The sequence below is a fragment of the Xiphophorus hellerii genome, chromosome 14 (genome assembly GCF_003331165.1).
Source record: "Xiphophorus hellerii strain 12219 chromosome 14, Xiphophorus_hellerii-4.1, whole genome shotgun sequence".
Taxonomy (NCBI): domain Eukaryota; kingdom Metazoa; phylum Chordata; class Actinopteri; order Cyprinodontiformes; family Poeciliidae; genus Xiphophorus; species Xiphophorus hellerii.
The window spans coordinates 1,427,457-1,445,656 of NC_045685.1; the positions used below are offsets into that span (position 1 = coordinate 1,427,457).

Consider the following 18,200-nt stretch of genomic DNA (forward strand, 5'->3'; position numbering starts at 1 on the left):
CTTTGTCAGTTTTCCTGTTTTCTTCATTCATTCAGTTTATCAGAATATTTTCCTCCTGTCTCATCTTTTATCAGTCTGCCAGTCTTCTAAAACAGAGACATAATATCATCTCAATCTCCCCCAAAAACATTAGAATGTACATTTGACATACTGAAATGTTACAATTTAATAAATAAAATTAGATTTGTTTTCTTTTAGAATTTGGTTATTTTGAGATGAGGAGCTGGATTCTTCCTAGTAAAATCTTAGTATAAATATGAACCTTTTTCATCAGCTGATGAAATGTCAAAAATGCCATATTTAGCAAAAATAAATAAATAAATTGTTTGGAGCTAAACAAACAGAAGAGATTATCTCTCCATCCTCATCAGTTTCAGTTCATGCTCTTCTTCATTCAGTTTTCCTGTAACTGAGTGACTACATTTTTTGTGAGAAACTTTAATATGCCCAAACTCATATCTAGATTTGAAAATACAACCCACTGATCACCAGTTAATTCCAAAACAATCTGGCTAATTCTGTAGCTGTCCATTGTGCTCTTGTCTTGTGTTTAAGAAAAGCTTAGTTTTATTTTACCGCGAACCAAATCTTTATGACAGCAAGGATTAGCCCAGTTCAGTGGTGCCCAAAGTCGGTCCTCGAGGGCCGGGAACCTGCATGTTTTAGTTCTCTCCCTGGTTTAACGCACCTGGATCAAATGATGGCTCGTTAGAAGGCCTAAGAAGAACATTGACAAGCTGAAAAGGTTGTTACTACCACCAGGGAGAAAACTAAAACCTGCAGGATGCCGGCCCTCAAGGACCAAGTTTGGACTCCCCTGGCCCAGTTCAAACAAAACACTTTGATTCACACATACCGTATCACAGGTCAGCTCCCTTCGAAGCTGATCAAAACTCGAGCTCTCCTCTTCCAGCTTGTTGTCCTTTCTGGCAGCGCGCGCTGCTCTTCTTGATTTTTATTGGCGGTTGGCTATGATGCTCTTCTTCTCTGCAACGTTAACAGTAGCGCGAGCAGCTACCGTAACTGCTGTTGTTGCGCGCAACACGCTCACTCGCGTTTTCTACTCCCTGCCATATGGAGTCTCCGGCTATCGTAATAACAATCTATAGGAAACTTTTTTTCCCTCATTCATTAAACGCTAAAATCGGGGACTTTTCCGGGGACGGCTTCAGCCGAGGACAGGCCATCTAAAACGGGGACTGTCCCCGGAAATCGGGGACGTCTGGTCTCCCTACTCTAAGGTGTAAATAGTTAAGTTTTATTAACTTAACCATTTACTTAAGTTCAAAAAAATTAAGTAAATAGTTTACTTTTAAAGTGCTTACTTAAAAGCACTAAACTATTAAATATACTAAAATTTCAGTATGTTCTAAATTACATCACAGTGTATAATTTAGGCCAGGGCTCACCAACACGGTGCCCGCGGGCACCTGGTCGCTTTGAGCACGTGATGACTCCCGTTGTAAAAATCATTAACAACATCCGCTCCAAAGCTAAACAGCACAGGATTTTCAAGGTGCTATTGGAGGAGATGTCAGCTGAATATGGTGAACTGCTGCTACACACAGAAATCCGATGGCTCAGCAGAGGACGAGTTTTATTTCGTTTTTTGTCACTTTTGGGTGAAATCAAAGAGTTCATGCAGTCCAAAGGCGAAGACGTCTCACTGCTAGAAGACACAGAGTGGACCCTTGACCTTGCATTTTTGACGGACATTACTGGGAAACTAAACGTCTTGAACTGCGAGCTGCAAGGCAAAGGTAAAACTGTTGTTGATATGATAAGTGCTTTAAATGCATTTAAAGCCAAGATGAACATTTTCTCTGTGGATTTACAGAGAAAAAAAGTGCTGCACTTTCCCTCTGTGCAGTTGGTGCTGAAAAACAATGCTTCTGCATCTGAGACATTTGACAAAGTTGCAGAAAAGTACTGTGAAGTCATAAACAGACTTGGGCAAGAGTTTGAGAATAGGTTTTGTGATCTTGATCAGCTTGAGCCATGTGTGTCATTCATTTCCAATCCTTTCATGAATGTGGACACAACATACTTTGCTGAGAAACTAAGTGCAACATTCAACTTGGATGCTGGACAGGTGGAGATGGAAATCATAACATTGCAAAATGACCTACACCTCAAAGTTTACCAGACTGCACCAAACTTTTGGTCCCTTGTTGACACAGAGAAGTACAGTGGTGTATGCACAGCAGCTATGAAGGTTGCCAGCCTGTTTGGTTCAACCTATCTCTGTGAATCAGCGTTTTCTGACATGAACTTCATTAAGAACAAACACAGAACATGCCTCACTGATGCACATCTGAAAGATGCACTCACAGTTGCAGTTTCAAGTTACACACCAGATTACAGTGCACTGGTGAACAGCATGCAATGCCAGTCTTCTCACTAATAAAGAAACCAATGCCAGATGTTAGTGGCAACATGGCAGTGTCATGGCAAAGTTTAATTAAAATATTGAGGAATTGTGTTCAATTTAAAAGTGTGTTCATGACATATAAGTTATAATTTTGTTAAAAATGCAGCAGATTTGGTCATGAGTTCAAAATGTGACAAGATTTATTTAAAAATATGTAAGTTGATTTTTCTTTAACATTACATAATTGATAACTTTTTGAAACATGGTGCAACATAGTTCATGATTTGCTAAAAAAATGTTTGTGAGTGGCTAGTAAAAATTGGACATTTTTCCTATGAAATGTAGTGATGTAAGTGATTATCTAAAAATGTGACAATTACTGAGATTAAAAGAGATAAAGTGCTGAATATTGATATCTGTTTCCCACCTTGTTTTCATTGCTAATTATTGGGAGAAACCATTAACATGATCAGTGTCTTCTCATAGATGAGTATCATTAATCATTATTGATAATGTATAACTAAAGGCAAACTGAGTAAATTTGTTATTTCAGAAGAGCGTGTCAAACTGGTGCCCTTTGTATGACTCAGTACCCATGAAGTAGCTCTCAGTTTCAAAAAGGTTGGTGACCCCTGATTTAGCCTAATAAAGTGTGCCTTTCTAGGTGCCTTAATAATCTTTTATTATTTTTGTTAAAATGGAAAAGAATTAAAAAAAATAACAATCCTTATAGTGGAACCTGATGTAATATTGTTCAACAAAGTAAATAATGTGTTTATGCCTTAAAATATCAAACATTGACAATTTAGTGACAGAGGTGCTACAACAAAAGCAACGCTTGTCCTTAACACTAAATGTAGCAGGTATATTCAGTTTTACATATCTCCGAATATGATCTGTTGTTTTCAGTTTTTTAACTAAAGCACAGAAGCTGTCTTTATCCAATACATTTTCAGATGTATGATGTAAGTAAGATGTATTAGTGAGCACGAGCTGCAGTTCAAACTCCAGACAGACCAGATGGTGGCGGTAATGCACACTTTCAGTTTTTCTGAAAAGAGACAGACAAACAAGAACAGCCATGAAGCCGCAGAACATAAGAGATGCTATTCAAATTCGCCATTTTTACTCACATAATATTGCCTTAAAAGTAGAGAGGGCCTTGATAATAGTTAGTAATTTTGGTAAATTCAGGCTGGTGACTAGGGCTGAAACGATTCCTTGAGTTATTCGAGTACCTCGATTATTGAAATTCCTCGAGGAAAATTTATCTGCTTCGAAGCTTCGTTAAATTATATTTTATTATTTAGCGCACCGTGTTCCGGCCGGGTTATTACTTGCGCTGCGCAGTGCTCTCACTTCCGACTGAGTTGTTGACGAAAGCTAAGTGTTAGCAGCATAACGTCCAGTTTTCAAGTTCGGCCTGGAAGGATTTTATTGATTGATGATAATCTCTGGGTCTTGTCGATGCCCGGGATAGTCTTTTCCCCTCCCGGAGCTGCTGCCTGGTGGCGGTTCAGAGCGAACGGCGGGGAAGAGCGCTGAAGGTGTGAGCGGATAGACTGAACACTGCGGGCGGCTGCGCATTAGATAATTAAGTGTAGATTTACGGACAAACCGGAAAATTAATTTCATATCATCCCGGTCTCAACAAATGGATGGCGGAGCGCATCGTGACATGTATACCTGGTAGATGTTTCTGTGTGTGAGGAACGAAAGTGTCAAATCCCTCGCTAACATAAACACAAACGCTATGAATGTCTGAGCAAGGTGAGAGTTCATCTGACTGAAGATGAATGCATAAACGAAAAACTGGTGTAGGAGCCATATATACATTTTTGGAGCTTAATACAAAATGTTATTTTGTGTTTATGTGAGTTAAAGTATTTACTCTGTTATTTGAAAAAGATAAGCGTCTGTAATTGTATTGTGTTTGAGCTTATGACATGGTGCCTTTTGATTGGTTAGTAACTAATTAGTTTATGAAAGACGAAAGTACTTGCTCTTTGTAGAAGTCTGGCACCTTGAGAGTAACACAGTCTTTTGACCGTCACTTTCTATTTGTTTTGAATCTGTTTGTTATTTTTATTTTCTTTTAAATTCAGTAAAGACTTAAAGATGACCGTCGGATTCAAGACCTCTTTTTTTTATGGAAGAAACGTGTCGCGTAGCTATGAAAGAGCTTTAAGGGGCTAGACTAGTGAGAGCTTGCCGCACTTACAACTGGAGTATAGACATTTATTAGAAGCGTATTTGTGAGCCTGCCTCCTTATTATTGAATTGAATATAATTTCAGATTTTTGTATAACTTTTCTTCAAGTTAACTTGGAAAGTGATTTTATTGTTACGAGTTAATCTTCTAAACTACAGAAAAGTTATTGTTAGGGAACCTCAATTGTGAAAAATTTGGACTGATGTTAATATGCGATAGTAATACTGCTGTTATGTTAGATTTAACAATGTTTTACTTTATCTTTTTTTTTATCCAATTACTCAATTAATCGTAAGAATAATCGATAGATTACTCGATTACTAAAATATTCGTTTACAACAGCCCTACTGGTGACGTCCTAGTTCGAGTTAGACGACAATACAACAAGACGAACCGGATGGAAATTAAATGTGGGTCACGAAAGACTTTTCTTCATAAACTTAACTTGGTTTTAATTAAGCTCAGTATGCCAAAGAGATTTTGATATCGTGAGACTGTTGTTATAACTTGTTCATTATTGTTTTTATCTTCAATATATTTTTGCAGTCTAAGCAAATTAAGATGAAAGAGGAAGCCATGGATCAGGTATTAGAAAACCTAAAGACTTTCCTGTCTCCTGTCTCAGTAGAGGCTCTGGCTCCACCAGATCACCACACCAGTTCTGAGGATGAACCTCCACATCGTCTTGATGGAGTAAGGCTTTTTTTTTTTTTTCTTTTACTGAGCAAGCTGGCCACATTTTTAACAACAGCAAAAACTGGTGAGTTACCAACACTAAGTGCTTAATAAACATGATTTAATTTGAAAATAATTGGACAGAATTTATTCTCCTTGTTAATCTACCATTTCTCTTTCATACATTTTATTCAATGTTAGCTTTCAGGGGCCCTGTGATGGACTGGTGACCTGTCCAGGGTGAACTCCCCCTCTCATCTGATGACTGCTGGAGATGGGCTCCTCCAGCCCCCCTCACCACCCTGCAAGGATCAGCATGTTCAGATCATGGATGGAAAGCTTTTAAGGTAGTTTGTTACCTTAAGTCCAAAACAGCTAATGTCAACATCAACTGATTCTATGATATTGCTGACTTTTTTTTCTACTTCTGACATACAGGCAAAGAAGTCACCCAGAAATGTTTTTTCACTCCAGGCATCCGGTCCCAATCATCATCAGTTCTGATCATGCCACATACATAGCGAGTCATATTGTAGTCATACTTTTTTCTTTGGCGTTTTTCTGTACTCTGTAAAAATGCTAATACTTTCTCTGTTTAATTGCTATATTGTTTTATTCTCTTTTGTAGGTTTCTGCAAAGTGCAGTGGTGAAATGAATGGGGATGTTCTATCATTGATCCTCACTGTTCTTAGGTAGGAGAAATGTTAGTTTGTCTGGAGTAATACTGGAATACTGTGACATTGTATTAAAACAATACTCTGTCCTTGGTGAAATATTTTTCACATTTCCTCTAAGGTGTACCTATTGTTTAATTGTGCTAATTTTCAAAAGCCTGTTGTCTGTAAACTTTGAATGTATTGACAATTTGTACAATTCTGTGATAGCATATATGCAAAATATTCTTGAAAAGTGTTTTTAACACTTTATTAAAAGTGTGACATGATACTGTCATAAACATGACATAACACCTGTTGGGAACATAATAACAGGTGTCATGAAGTGTCACTTGGTAAATAATGACAGTTTTAATGAGAAGTTCCTTTAAAAGTTGGATTAGAAGTCCATTGCAAAGTTGACACTTTTAATGGACTTTTAATCCAACTTTTAAAGAAACTTTACATTAAAAGTGTAATTATTTACCGAATTGCACTTCATGACAACAGTCAGACATTCATAAAGACTCCTTCATGTTCATGACAGGTGTTATGTCATGTTTATGACAGTGTTATGCACACCCCATCAAATAAAGTGTTACCAAAATGATAACATATTGAATACACAATGTAATTTGTTTCACCTGGAAAGTGTGTTATTGATCCTTCTGTGTTCTGGTAGCCTGATATGTTGGCAGTACTATAATGTGTATGAAGCATGTAATGTAAAAAGTGGCAAAGCAGAATAATAAGACATTAAGTAATTAAAAAGTGTACTTCATTAGTAATTACAATAAACCAAAAGTGCAATTGTAGCATACTGTAATCACACTACTAATATATAAAATATGTAATGCCAATATACTAAAAATACATTCTACATATATTTTAAATGTAATTCAATCACAAAAATAGTACAAATATACTAATCAAGCACATTTATATTACATAAAAAGCAATATACTTAAAGTATGCTAAGTGTAACTTAAGTTGTTCCAAAAAAGTAAGTGAAAGTACACTTAGCACACTTTAAATTGTTCTTTAATACAATTTAAATACTATTAAAATACACTAGGCACAAAATTAGTTGTTCCAAAATGTCACACTTTAAGTTAACTCATCCTAAGTGAAATAGAAATATACTCATGATTAATCTGATTTAAAGAATGCTTACGTATACTAAAATTTAACATACTTAGTATATTTATTTTTAACCAGGGTATGTATTTTCAGACAAAAAATTTGGTATCAGGGAAAATCAAATTTGGCAAGTCAGGCTATTTAAAGGTTGATGATTGTCCAGAAAACTGCAAACCCTTAGTTTTTACCCCCAAAATATACCATATTTTGATACGTATATGAAAGTAAACTTTTCAGTCAGTGGCAAGTATGCCTCATCAGTAAAACAGTACCCAAGCTTTTATCTTTTTGGGTCTAAAACACAGAGATCTATCGCAGGATGTTTCTTTTCCTACATGATTTCACTAAATGTTCATCAGCAGGAAATCATCCTAAGAGCTAGGGTTGATCAGCAGGTGGAATATAAGTTATAGTTATAGCTAGGAGTGCACCGATTTCAGTTTTCTGGCAATCACAGTCATGACCTGCTGACTCCAATGTTGGCTAACTTTTTGTCTGAAAAATTGAAAAATATAGCAACAAAGTTGCTAAATTAGCAATAGTGGGGTGACTATTGTCAACCACAGACATCTAGACGTGAGCTGGTGGGAGGCTCTGTCAGTCAGCTATCCCTCATGGCAGAGAAAAAGAAGTCGATGTATAAGATTGATTCAGTATCGGCCAATCACCAATCTCCCAAAATTAAGGAAATTGGAGCCAATTTATTGTCACACACCTAGTTAGAATGAACATAGAATTAAATGAACATTTTAGAATATTTAATGAAAATATTTAACGAGATAGAAAATTAAACAGAAAATGTAAATGTTAATACATGGATACGAAATGGTTTGTTTACGAATACAAAACGGAGGAGAGACAAAGGAGCAATCTGTAGGTAGGAAATGGGAGTAGGAAATGCCAGTGAGATGAATTGACTCAGAAGTTCCCCAAAAAGAAAGAGCTCAGCATATGAATTTTACAAACACTAAGGCAATGATGATTTGCATAACGTACAATGCCAAACCTCTAACCCACCCAACCCCACTTAACCCTATTCAACCTCATGCTATTTATTCTACTGAGAAACCAGCTGGCTGTTCACAACCCTGTACTCTCCACACTGGATCCACCTCTGTTTTGTGGCTACATTAACAGGTAGGTGAGCAGCAAGTCTGAATCTATACATGTACTGCATCAGTGCTTAGATTCTGCTGTATCTTCACCCATCTTCTATAAAGATTTTAGCAGGTTTAGTAGCAGTGTGAAAAGTTAATTTTTACAATTACATAGATTACTTTGTAAAGCTGATTGTTGATGTCCATAATTCAAACTCATCGGTCAATGAAAAGCTGAACATTTAACCTCTGAAACCATATAGAAGTGTTCTGTTCTAGTGGCTTCTGCAGCAGGTTTTACTTTACAGTCAACTAACAAAGCACTGGCTTGTACTGCAAGGTCTGCATTAGTATTACAACTGGGGACAATGCATGAGCTGCCTGAGCCAACTAGAGTTCAGAAATAACGCTCGGGCTTTACTATGTGAATAACCAACCACACACACTGAACAGACGCATACTCTCTTCTGCTTTACTAAAGATCTACGATCATTTAAACAGGGCTCTGCTCGATGATTGGCTTTTTAGCTGGCAAATAAAGAAATGCAATGTGCCACCAAAGCAACACAGATTTATAGAAAAACAATCCTTCAATTTACCACTAGAGCTGTATACAGTGCTAGAAATTTGTAATAATTTTACATGGTTCCACTTTTAACCGCACGTTTCTGTCGCCTTCCTCTGAAGCAGGGGTCTGCAAGTTTTGCAATTCAGAGAATTCAGAGTCCCAATAAATAAAATTGCTAATAGACTTAAATGTTGCATGATCTTTCGAGAAAAAAAATAACATAGTTTTTCTTATAAATGTCAACTATGGAAATAATTTTTTATAGAACCACCAATTTATTTCAATTTGTAGGTTTTAAAATAAAGCAAAACAAAATGTTTGCACAATCTTTAAGCTCACCTGATATCTGCTGCTGCTCACTCTAAAAAAAACAAAAAAAACCCAAAACCTTTGGAGTTGAGGTTTTATGGTCAATAATTACAAAGATGGAACTATTTGGCCTCGCTGGCAATAACTATGCTTGATGTAAAATAGAAGCACTGTACAAACTATCTAGTTTGGTGGAGACAGCATCAAGCTGTGTGGTTGTTTTGCTTCCAGTGGTAAACAGCACCAGAACAGTTGGACAAATGCCACTACACAAAATGCAGTATGAAGTGGGAACCACAAGTACAGGGGCGGGAGCTTCATGGGGTGGGTGGGTGTGGGGTGGGGGGTGGGGTGGGGGGGGGGGGGGGGGGGGGGCGTGCCTAGAGGGGCCCCGGATGGGAGGCAAAACATGACTACTGGGATCCAAGCCTTTATCACATCTAATGAGAGCTGGGATAAGTGGGCCCTCTCCTGTTGAGTCTGGTGTATGTAAGAATACATTGAATGGTGCCCCAGTAAATTATATAGTAGGCTGCCCCAGTCATTGTTGACTCACGGTTGCTAAAAACTTTACAAGACCGATTAATTTTAGTGACATAGGGGGTGTAAAATATTGAATAAAATGTTGTGTTACATGACTGGCTTTATTTTCACTCTTACATTTAACTTTATGACACACAAAATTACAAGTGGATCGTCCACATTGTCTCCAAGAGTATTCTGGGTAAACCTTGTCACCAGACGTCTACCAACGTCATCATCAGTCACTTGGCAATAGACTAGCTAGAGCAATTCTACTAAGTTAACAAGAGTGGAGTTCCATGGAGCAGCAAAGTGAAAAGGACGGAAAAAAAGTCAAAACCTGGACGCATATTTTGTTCCTCGTTCCGCGCTGCTGCGTGCTCGGTTCAAGTGTCAACAATAAACCTAGCTTCAGCAGTTGCTAGCTGCTCCAGGCTCTGAGTTGAAATTGATAAAGTGTTAAAATTATCCGATCGCCATCCGCAGTTCTGAACTGATTTGAATTTGTGTTGTTTCATGATTAGTGACCAGTAGCCTGCCTTCCCTCCCTGGTTTAGATCATAGAATATTCATAAATTAGATTGGCCTAGCGGCCAAACTCCGGACCTAAATCCAGCAGAGAAAATGTAACTTGAAAATTGATGTTCAGATACTCTCTTCATCCAATCTGTCTTGAGCTAACTTTCAAATAAGAATGGACAAAAAGAGCTATCTGTACAAAGCTGGTAGAGATTTAGTACAGAATACTGCATCTGGAACTATGGAGAGGTTTTGCAAAGTATTGACTCAGACTATTTTATTTTATTTTTTTGTTTAAAAAATGTCAAGAAGACAATTCTCGTTGCTTTGTACAATAATTCCATACTCGATTTCTCACAGAAAATCTCAATAAATCACACTGAATTTTATGTTTGCAACTTTGCAAAATGTGGAAAAGTTCGACGTGATACTTTTGTAAATCACTGAAGAAAGCAAAGAATTACTCTATTATTAGCATTACTTACCATTCAATGAGCGTTAACATTAACAGAAGGCTAAGATGATTGAAGACAACATATTTTTTAAATCTGGGTTTTAAATAGAGCTTTTCATGCTAAGAGGCTCACGCGTTTCATACGTCATCGGTCCGAAAGATTATCTGTTATCTCGACCTTATTTTGCTTCATGTACTAACAGTCCGGGAAGGTTTTAATCTTTTAGGTCAGCCCTTTATTGAGCTTCCAGGCAGTGAACGCAGGCGTCTAGATTCTCTCCAACATGCTAATATGTGCACTGATAAGAAGTTAGCGATATAACTTATCTACACGCTAATGGAACGTGTCAGTCGACTCTAACTGCAATAATCCAATTTTTTGAGAGCCGCTGAACAATATACACATCTCGGTTTCAATAAAACACAGTCAATAATAGATGCTGTTAAACTGTACCTTTCTCATTCAGCTCACTGCAGACCGCCGTAAACTCACATGGAAGTACGGCATCCTCCAAGGACCAAACTGAACGGTTTTTAGTTTCTCTAGGTTAACTAAAAACCTGTTCACAAAAAGATATTGCAGCGTGCTGTTTCACTGTTTCATTATTATTATTATTATTATTATTATTATTATTATTATTATTATTATTATTATTATTATTATTGGTAGTAGTAGTAGTATATTCTAAAACTGTATGTGTGTCTGTGCTTGATGGACTGGCGACTTGTCCACGGAGTTCTACTAAAGTGTTATTTTTAATGAGCATACAGTCACAACAGGTACTTCTCTTCTTTATTTTATCCCTTCCTTTCTCTGTGTGATTTTTTATTTATTTCTTCCTCCCTTTCCTTCATTTATTCATTCTTTCTTTTTTCTTTCTTTCATTAAAGAATACTAGGTTTATATTCGACCTTTTTCATTTATTATTCTGTAAAATAACAGAAATTTGGTCATAATATTCATAATAAAATATGGGGTTGCGTTTAATCTGCAGAAAAACGCTCCATTTCGAGCTCCCCTCGGGATATGAAGGCAACGTAATAACACTGTGTGGTTGGGGATCACCATTTATTCTCTCCTCTTATTGGTGGCTTGCATCTCGTGCTCTGTCTGTGATCCAAATGAGTACAGCCAGGCTGCGCCTGCGCAAATTTTCAACTGTCAGGCTTTTGGAATTTACCTGGAAATGGAAATGGAGTAGGAGAGCTTCAGTCTCAAAATAAAGGTCTGGAGAACATATTTCAATTAGCTTCATTTTATTTAATAACAAAGAACCTAAAATAATCTGTGGCCAGCCAGTGGACAGAGAAGAGCAGACAGAGAAGGGGGAAGTTAAAACATTGTCTTCTATTGATCATACTGGGCAAGGCTCATATCTTTGACTCCAATGTCACTAATGGCTTTCTAGCCATATGGTCAGGCAGAGGTGGAATGTCAAAAGGTCATGAGGTCAATTGGCAGTGCTTGCCAACAACTGTTGCTGTTGTTGAGAATCCTCTTTTAGATATTGAACTGGTAGCATGTCTGTCATTACTGTCATAAAATGTCATACATCAACAGTCATCAGTCAGAGGCTTTTTGAGATTTGTTGCAAAACTGACTGCTATCGGAGATTCTTACTGCCCACAGCAGCACAATCCGCATAACTTTTGAAGAGGCTTGGATTAAATTAGTTACGATAATGTTCAGATTTATAGTTTCAGACAAATTATTTTTATTTATTGTTTTGAATTATTTTTTAACTCTAGGGTCTGGGTGGGGTCTCCAAAGTAGCCAGTCCAGGAGTACCACTGATTTTCCTCAAAGAGGATATATGGAAGATGGTAGATGCCAAGTTTTCTTTCACTGTGCGTTTCAATGCATGTTAATATAAATTTGGTGCCTGAACTATAAAAACAAGCAGTTATGAGCATTTTAGAGGGAGTCTCAAATATTCATCAATTTTAGTTATTTCTCGGCACTGGTCACTAAACACCTGCGAACACCAGGGGCCCGTCATATTTGTGGTAATTTGTTTATCTCTTAGATGAAACCACTAATGAAACTAATGCCTTACAGATTCTTTAAAAAAGTATGAATACTGTTTTCTTTTACAGAGAAATTCCTTCTAAAGTTTGTCTTTTCCCCCTTATTTGTCTATCTTCGGTGCCCTTTGGCAGGAGGCCACTCATACTGACCCTATTCTGTTGAATGTTTCTTCCTGTTAAAGGAAAGTGTTGTTTTTGGTTTATTTAACCAAGGTAAGTTGTATTTTTCCACTGTTGCCACATGCAAATTCAAAACAGAACTTTCTATGAAGTAAATCTTCACCTGAAAAGGATAAATTTTTTATGTTGTTATTGTAATATGAAGGCCTGTATTGCTACTATTATTGTATTATGATCAATATCGAGGCCCTGCGACAGATTGACGACCTGTCCAGGGTGTACCCCGCCTCTCGCCCGGAACGTTAGCTGGAGATAGGCACCAGCATCCCTCCCGACCCCACTAGGGACAAGAGTGTTAGGGTTGGATCAATAATGAGGAATTTCTTTGTAATTTAATTTGAATGAGTTTGTTTGATTTAAAATAAAATTACATCTTTGGGAATTCTATATAAGAACATATGGTTTATAAAGCGCCCTCACGATTTTGGTTGTAATTCGTCGGCCCGAACCTGAAACGAACTTTCGTTGAATTTATTTTGAAAGTGTATACCGGAAACGGTGTTACTAACTGTGAGGTATTGACCGCCGGCGAGCCTCTGAAAGTCTTCAGTTTGACTTGGGTCCAGGAGAGACCATGTCCGCCGTTACAGGCAAACTGTATTCACCTTTAATCTCATTTAAAACTAATTCTCTATGATATAACAGTAACGTGGGGCCTGAAGGATGGCCGGCTCGGTGAGTAGCCAGTCTGTCGCCTTTATATGAATATATGTTCGATTATTTATCTGTTTAGTCGCACGGACCGCAGCGGAGGGTTTTTTTTTTCTTTCTTTTTTTCCCTTTACTCCCAAGAGGATTTTACAGCCGCAGTTAGCTAGTTACTACCTGCTTTCTGTGAGTTAATATTGCGGTATATAACTGTAACCTAAAACACTGTGGTGAAATAATTCCAACAAAATAAAAGCGTTTTACTGCTTTCAGTAACGTTGCTTTTAAAATAGATGAACGCCATCCTTTTATTAAAGGTGCAAACTGTCGCGCGCTTCAACTGGAATAATGTCAGCCTGTCTTCATCGCTGTAGAGTAGTTCTTTTACAGTTATATTATCTCAGAGCATTTTAGGTCCGACTCATTTGTTTATCTGGAAGTTTAGTAAAATGTGCGCAGACTCGCCTGTCACATGAATCCGCTGTTCACTTGTTCAATTTCAGAGCGCTAATTTAACAGAATGCATCCCTCAGGTGAATCGGCCTGAGAGACTGCATAATGTCGCGATATTTACCATTAAGCCGCATTGATGCATGTCTCTATAAATATTTGTTTCAAAACGTATTGATTAACTCGGCAGCATTGTGTACCGCAGGGAGCTGTTCAGGTGAAACTGGAACTCGGACATCGCGCCCAATTCAGAAAGAAACCCACGGCGGAAGGCTTCACCCACGACTGGATGGTGTTTGTTCGGGGACCAGAGAATAGCAACATCCAGCACTTTGTGGAGAAAGTGGTTTTTCACCTACACGAAAGCTTCCCAAAGCCAAAGAGAGGTAGAGACCCCCTGTTTGTTTTTTTTTTTTTGTTTTTTTCCTCTGCGGGCTCTCTATTCTTCTCAATTCTGGCGAAGAGGAGGGGACCTGGGTTTGAAGTTTCACTATTGCCCAGGATCAAAGACGACCTGCAGTTCAGGCTTCCCTCTATGCCATAAAGTTTAGCTTTGGTTGCTTTCAGTGGATTATGTAAATGAATTCTGCAGTGAGGAGGCTGCTCTACTGGTGTATTTTCAGAGTGACCTGCTGGTGCAACATATCAGAGAGTAAAAGAAGTGTCTCATGGTTTAGACAGATCATTTTTGGACTGTTGGCAGAGGTGGTTTTAGCGCTTCTGTTGCAACAAGAAACCTGCATAAAACAGACATGCAGCTGGGATTCTGTAGACCACTTTGAATTAGCATTTTTATATATATATATTTTTTGGATGAATTTAAAACTCGAACTGTTTTAAGTGTCTTACTGAAAAGTCAAATCCATTATTATCTTTCAGATTACACTGGATTTGGAATTAATTTTGGAACAAATTTTCCAAAATGTATTCTAGAATACATTTGAGGACAATGGTCAAGTGAACGACCGCAAGATACTCTGGACACCCTCCTGGGTGACATATTTTAAACTGAAGTCATGCTGTTTCTTGTCCTGCTGTATTTGCTGGCACATGTAAAAGCATGTTACAGGGCCTAAATGGAAGGAAAAGATGACAATTTTGTCAAACTTCAAGTCCTATTAGGCAGGATATTACACTTAAAGTGTAAGTATACAGAATGCATACTCTGTATATCAAAAATATATTAGGTTAGTTAGAAAGGTGCTTGTTTTTCTGTGGTGTCGCCATTTTGTTTACTTTTTTGTCATAACAATAGACCATCCAGTAATTAAACTACAGTGCTGTATGAGGGCCCCCAGTGGCCAGATAGTTGGCTAAATTAATAAGACAGTACATAACGTAGTTTCAAGTGTCTGGCATGACACTTGAGGTGGTGAGTGAAGCATGTACATTGCATAGTGAGAAGTTAAGTAATGTCAATGTCAATTTTATTTATAAAGGACTTTAAAAACACATTTTAACTGTACTGCACTAAAGTGCTGTACAGTATTCATAAAAGACAGATAAAACACATAAGAATAAAGCATAAGGTAAAACAGACAGGGCAAGTAGTTTACAATGTCAGGCCTAATGGAAAAGCTAAAGAAAAAAAATGAGTTTTAAGAAATTATTTAAAGTGTTCCAGACTGTGGGCAGATTTAATCTTAAAAGGTAAGTTGTTCCACAGATTAGGAGCAGTGACAGTGAATGCCCGGTCTCCTCTGCTTTTCAGTCTGGTTCTAGGAACATGTAAGAGAAATGTATTATTTGACCAAAGTGTTCTAGAGATGGAATGGTTATGAAGAAGGTCTTGAAGGTAAACTGGAGCTTGGCCATGTAAAGGTTTAAAAACCAATAAAAGAATTTAAAAATCAATCTGATAAGAACCTGGCAGCCAATGCAGAGAAGCCAATACTGGTGTTTTGTGCTCTGAAACTGGGTTCCAGTTAAAAGTCTAGCTGTGGCATTTTGAATCATTTGGAGATGCTGTAGAGAAGATTGGTCCATATTTTTATATAATAAGTTGCAATAGTCTAAATGTACAGTGATGAAGGCATGGATACGTTTCTCAGTCTTTAAGACAGAAGCTAGATTTAACCTTTGCTAGAAGGCGCAGATGAAAAAAGCTTGATTTCAAGACAGAGCTCACCTGCTTATCCAATTTAAGACAACTGTCAAAAATGACACCAAGATTCCTAACAGAATACTGATAAAAAGAAGCAAGGGAACCACATTTCATCAGGTTTAACTAATAAGGCTCTTTTGTCCAAACAGAATAACGTGAGTTTTATTTTGATTTAATTTTGGCTCATCCATTAGCTAACTTCTGTTAAGCAATCTGTTAAAGACTGTAGGAAATCATCCTGCCCCTCAAGAAAACTGCATCCTTGAGGGGCAGGAGCAAATCACTGCTTTGCTGATGATTTGCACATCATCAGCAAAGCAGTGAAAAGAGATATTACATTTCTTAAAAATATGTCCAAGAGGCAGCAAAAACAAAATAAATAAAATAGGGCCTAAAACTGAACCTTGAGGTACTCCATAATTTAGGGGTGTTATTTATGAGTCATTGTTGCAATATTTGAGTCTCACGCGTATTGATAGTGTAGCAGAGGTGCTCATGTGCAGTATATGTGAGATTTTATGACTGTTCAGCAAATCTTTTCTGAAATGTCCCGATATCTGTGGCAGCCTGGCTTTTCTGATGAGACAACTGTCTACATGCTACAGTGTGAAATGAGTAGAAAGTCGATGCTGGAGCATTATTTTCCTATGACATCAATCTTCCTATACTATTGAATGTGGTACAGAAATGCTAAGTGAGGCCTGTAGAGTTTGAGTTCAACATCAGATTGTATAGTCCTTTGAGGTTTTTGTTTTCTTAAGAATTTTAATGCATACAATATAAAAAATCAGCTGCAGGTTCTTTATAGATGAAGTTGTTTTGAATTCAGCTGAAAGTGAAAGAATTACAAGAGTTAAGTTCTGCATTAAAACATATGCCCCCAATATATTTTAAACTAAAAACAACTGCTTTGCATTCCCTGACCTAAACTGGGGGGAGTTTTTAGTTGACATTTGACCTTTGCTACCTGAAATCCTTCATTAACAAAAGGAATTCCACTCTTAACATTCAAATGTGAAAACAATTGTATTCAGTTTATTTATTGAACTAAAATTTACAACAAATGTTATTCTGAGACAAACTGGTCCAAGTCATTTGGGAAATGGATTGTGTAGCGCCTTTCTAGTCATCCAGACATTTCCAAAGTGCTTATTTGACACAAATCACATTCACCACTCTGTGTGCACACTTTAATACAATTTGAGATTCAGTGCCTTGTGACACTTTTTGACATTTTCGGCCCAAAGTACTGCAATTTAATCTGTCCATATAGACAGATTCACATTTAATTTCACACATTCCATTCTGATTCTGATTCTATAAAGAACACAATTAAAATTTGCAGCTTAGTTTTCAATTATGCGTTTTTAAGGATGCCCAATATATTGACTCTAACATTGGTGCTGACCGATATTATTTTTTTAACATATTAGTAACAGTTTAATAAATGAAACGGGGCTGATATTGATAATCAATATTTATTTCCATCTTGTAGCCTTTTGTTTTTGGAGTGGAATTGGCAGAGGTTGGTCATGTGATATTTGTTTGGTCATGTGACACTGATAGTGATATAGCAAGGGAGCATGGGTAGTTTAACTGAAGCAGTGGTAAATTATGCAGTGTGTTTTTTGTAAAGTATTTAAAGGGTAGTAAAAAAAATATATCCCTTATTGACTATAATAGCAATATTAATATTGGATATCGGTACCCAAACTTTCATATCTATGCATCCCCAATAGTTTTCAGAGCCACACATGGCCAGGTGATTCTACAAATTTTGAAACCATGGGGTTGATGTTGTGTCTGTCTGAAATTTAAGAATCAAATATTGACATCGTAACTTGGCATACGACGTTTTTGTTGCATTATCTTATTTTAAATGTCATGCAAAATCACTATTTTAACCCTTAAATAATTTTTTTGTGTATTTTGAGTGTCTGGGAGTGCAAAAAACTTTAATATATCCTGTCCCGTTAATGCCTAGATATGAATAGATATTTCTATTTTATTTTTGGGTTGTATTTTTCAGGCCATTTTTCTATATTACCTGTAACGTGTTCTTATGTATGACGTCACCACATTTGTGGTGCAAATGCTGTGGTACTGCAAATGCATTTGCTGTGGTACTGCAGGAACCACAGCCATGATGTCTGGCTAGTCGGTTTATTGAATTGGTAATTTTTTTTTCATCACATTTTTTTTATGGACTACAACTAAACTTGTAGTCCAAGTTCATTATGCCGAAGTTGCAAGTAGTTGTCAAAATATT

General features: G+C 37.2%; 2 protein-coding genes across 6 annotated transcripts in view; one reads left to right on the forward strand and one right to left on the reverse strand.

Annotated features, from left to right (window-relative positions):
• Positions 1 to 11,031, reverse strand: part of focad (focadhesin) — an 84,585-nt gene extending 73,554 nt beyond the window's left edge. For all 3 annotated transcript variants that reach the window (XM_032583189.1, XM_032583188.1, XM_032583187.1), the window contains exon 1: positions 10,976 to 11,031. The gene's annotated coding sequence lies outside the window, so the exon portion shown is untranslated. The remainder of the gene's footprint in view (positions 1 to 10,975) is intronic.
• A 2,241-nt stretch (positions 11,032 to 13,272) lies between these two features.
• The window catches only part of mllt3 (MLLT3 super elongation complex subunit), a 75,675-nt gene continuing 70,747 nt past the window's right edge, over positions 13,273 to 18,200 (forward strand). For all 3 annotated transcript variants that reach the window (XM_032583233.1, XM_032583235.1, XM_032583234.1), the window contains exons 1-2: positions 13,273 to 13,404; positions 14,033 to 14,213. In XM_032583233.1, coding sequence (XP_032439124.1) covers positions 13,393 to 13,404; positions 14,033 to 14,213 — 193 coding nt within the window. In that variant the 5' untranslated portion in view covers positions 13,273 to 13,392. The remainder of the gene's footprint in view (positions 13,405 to 14,032; positions 14,214 to 18,200) is intronic.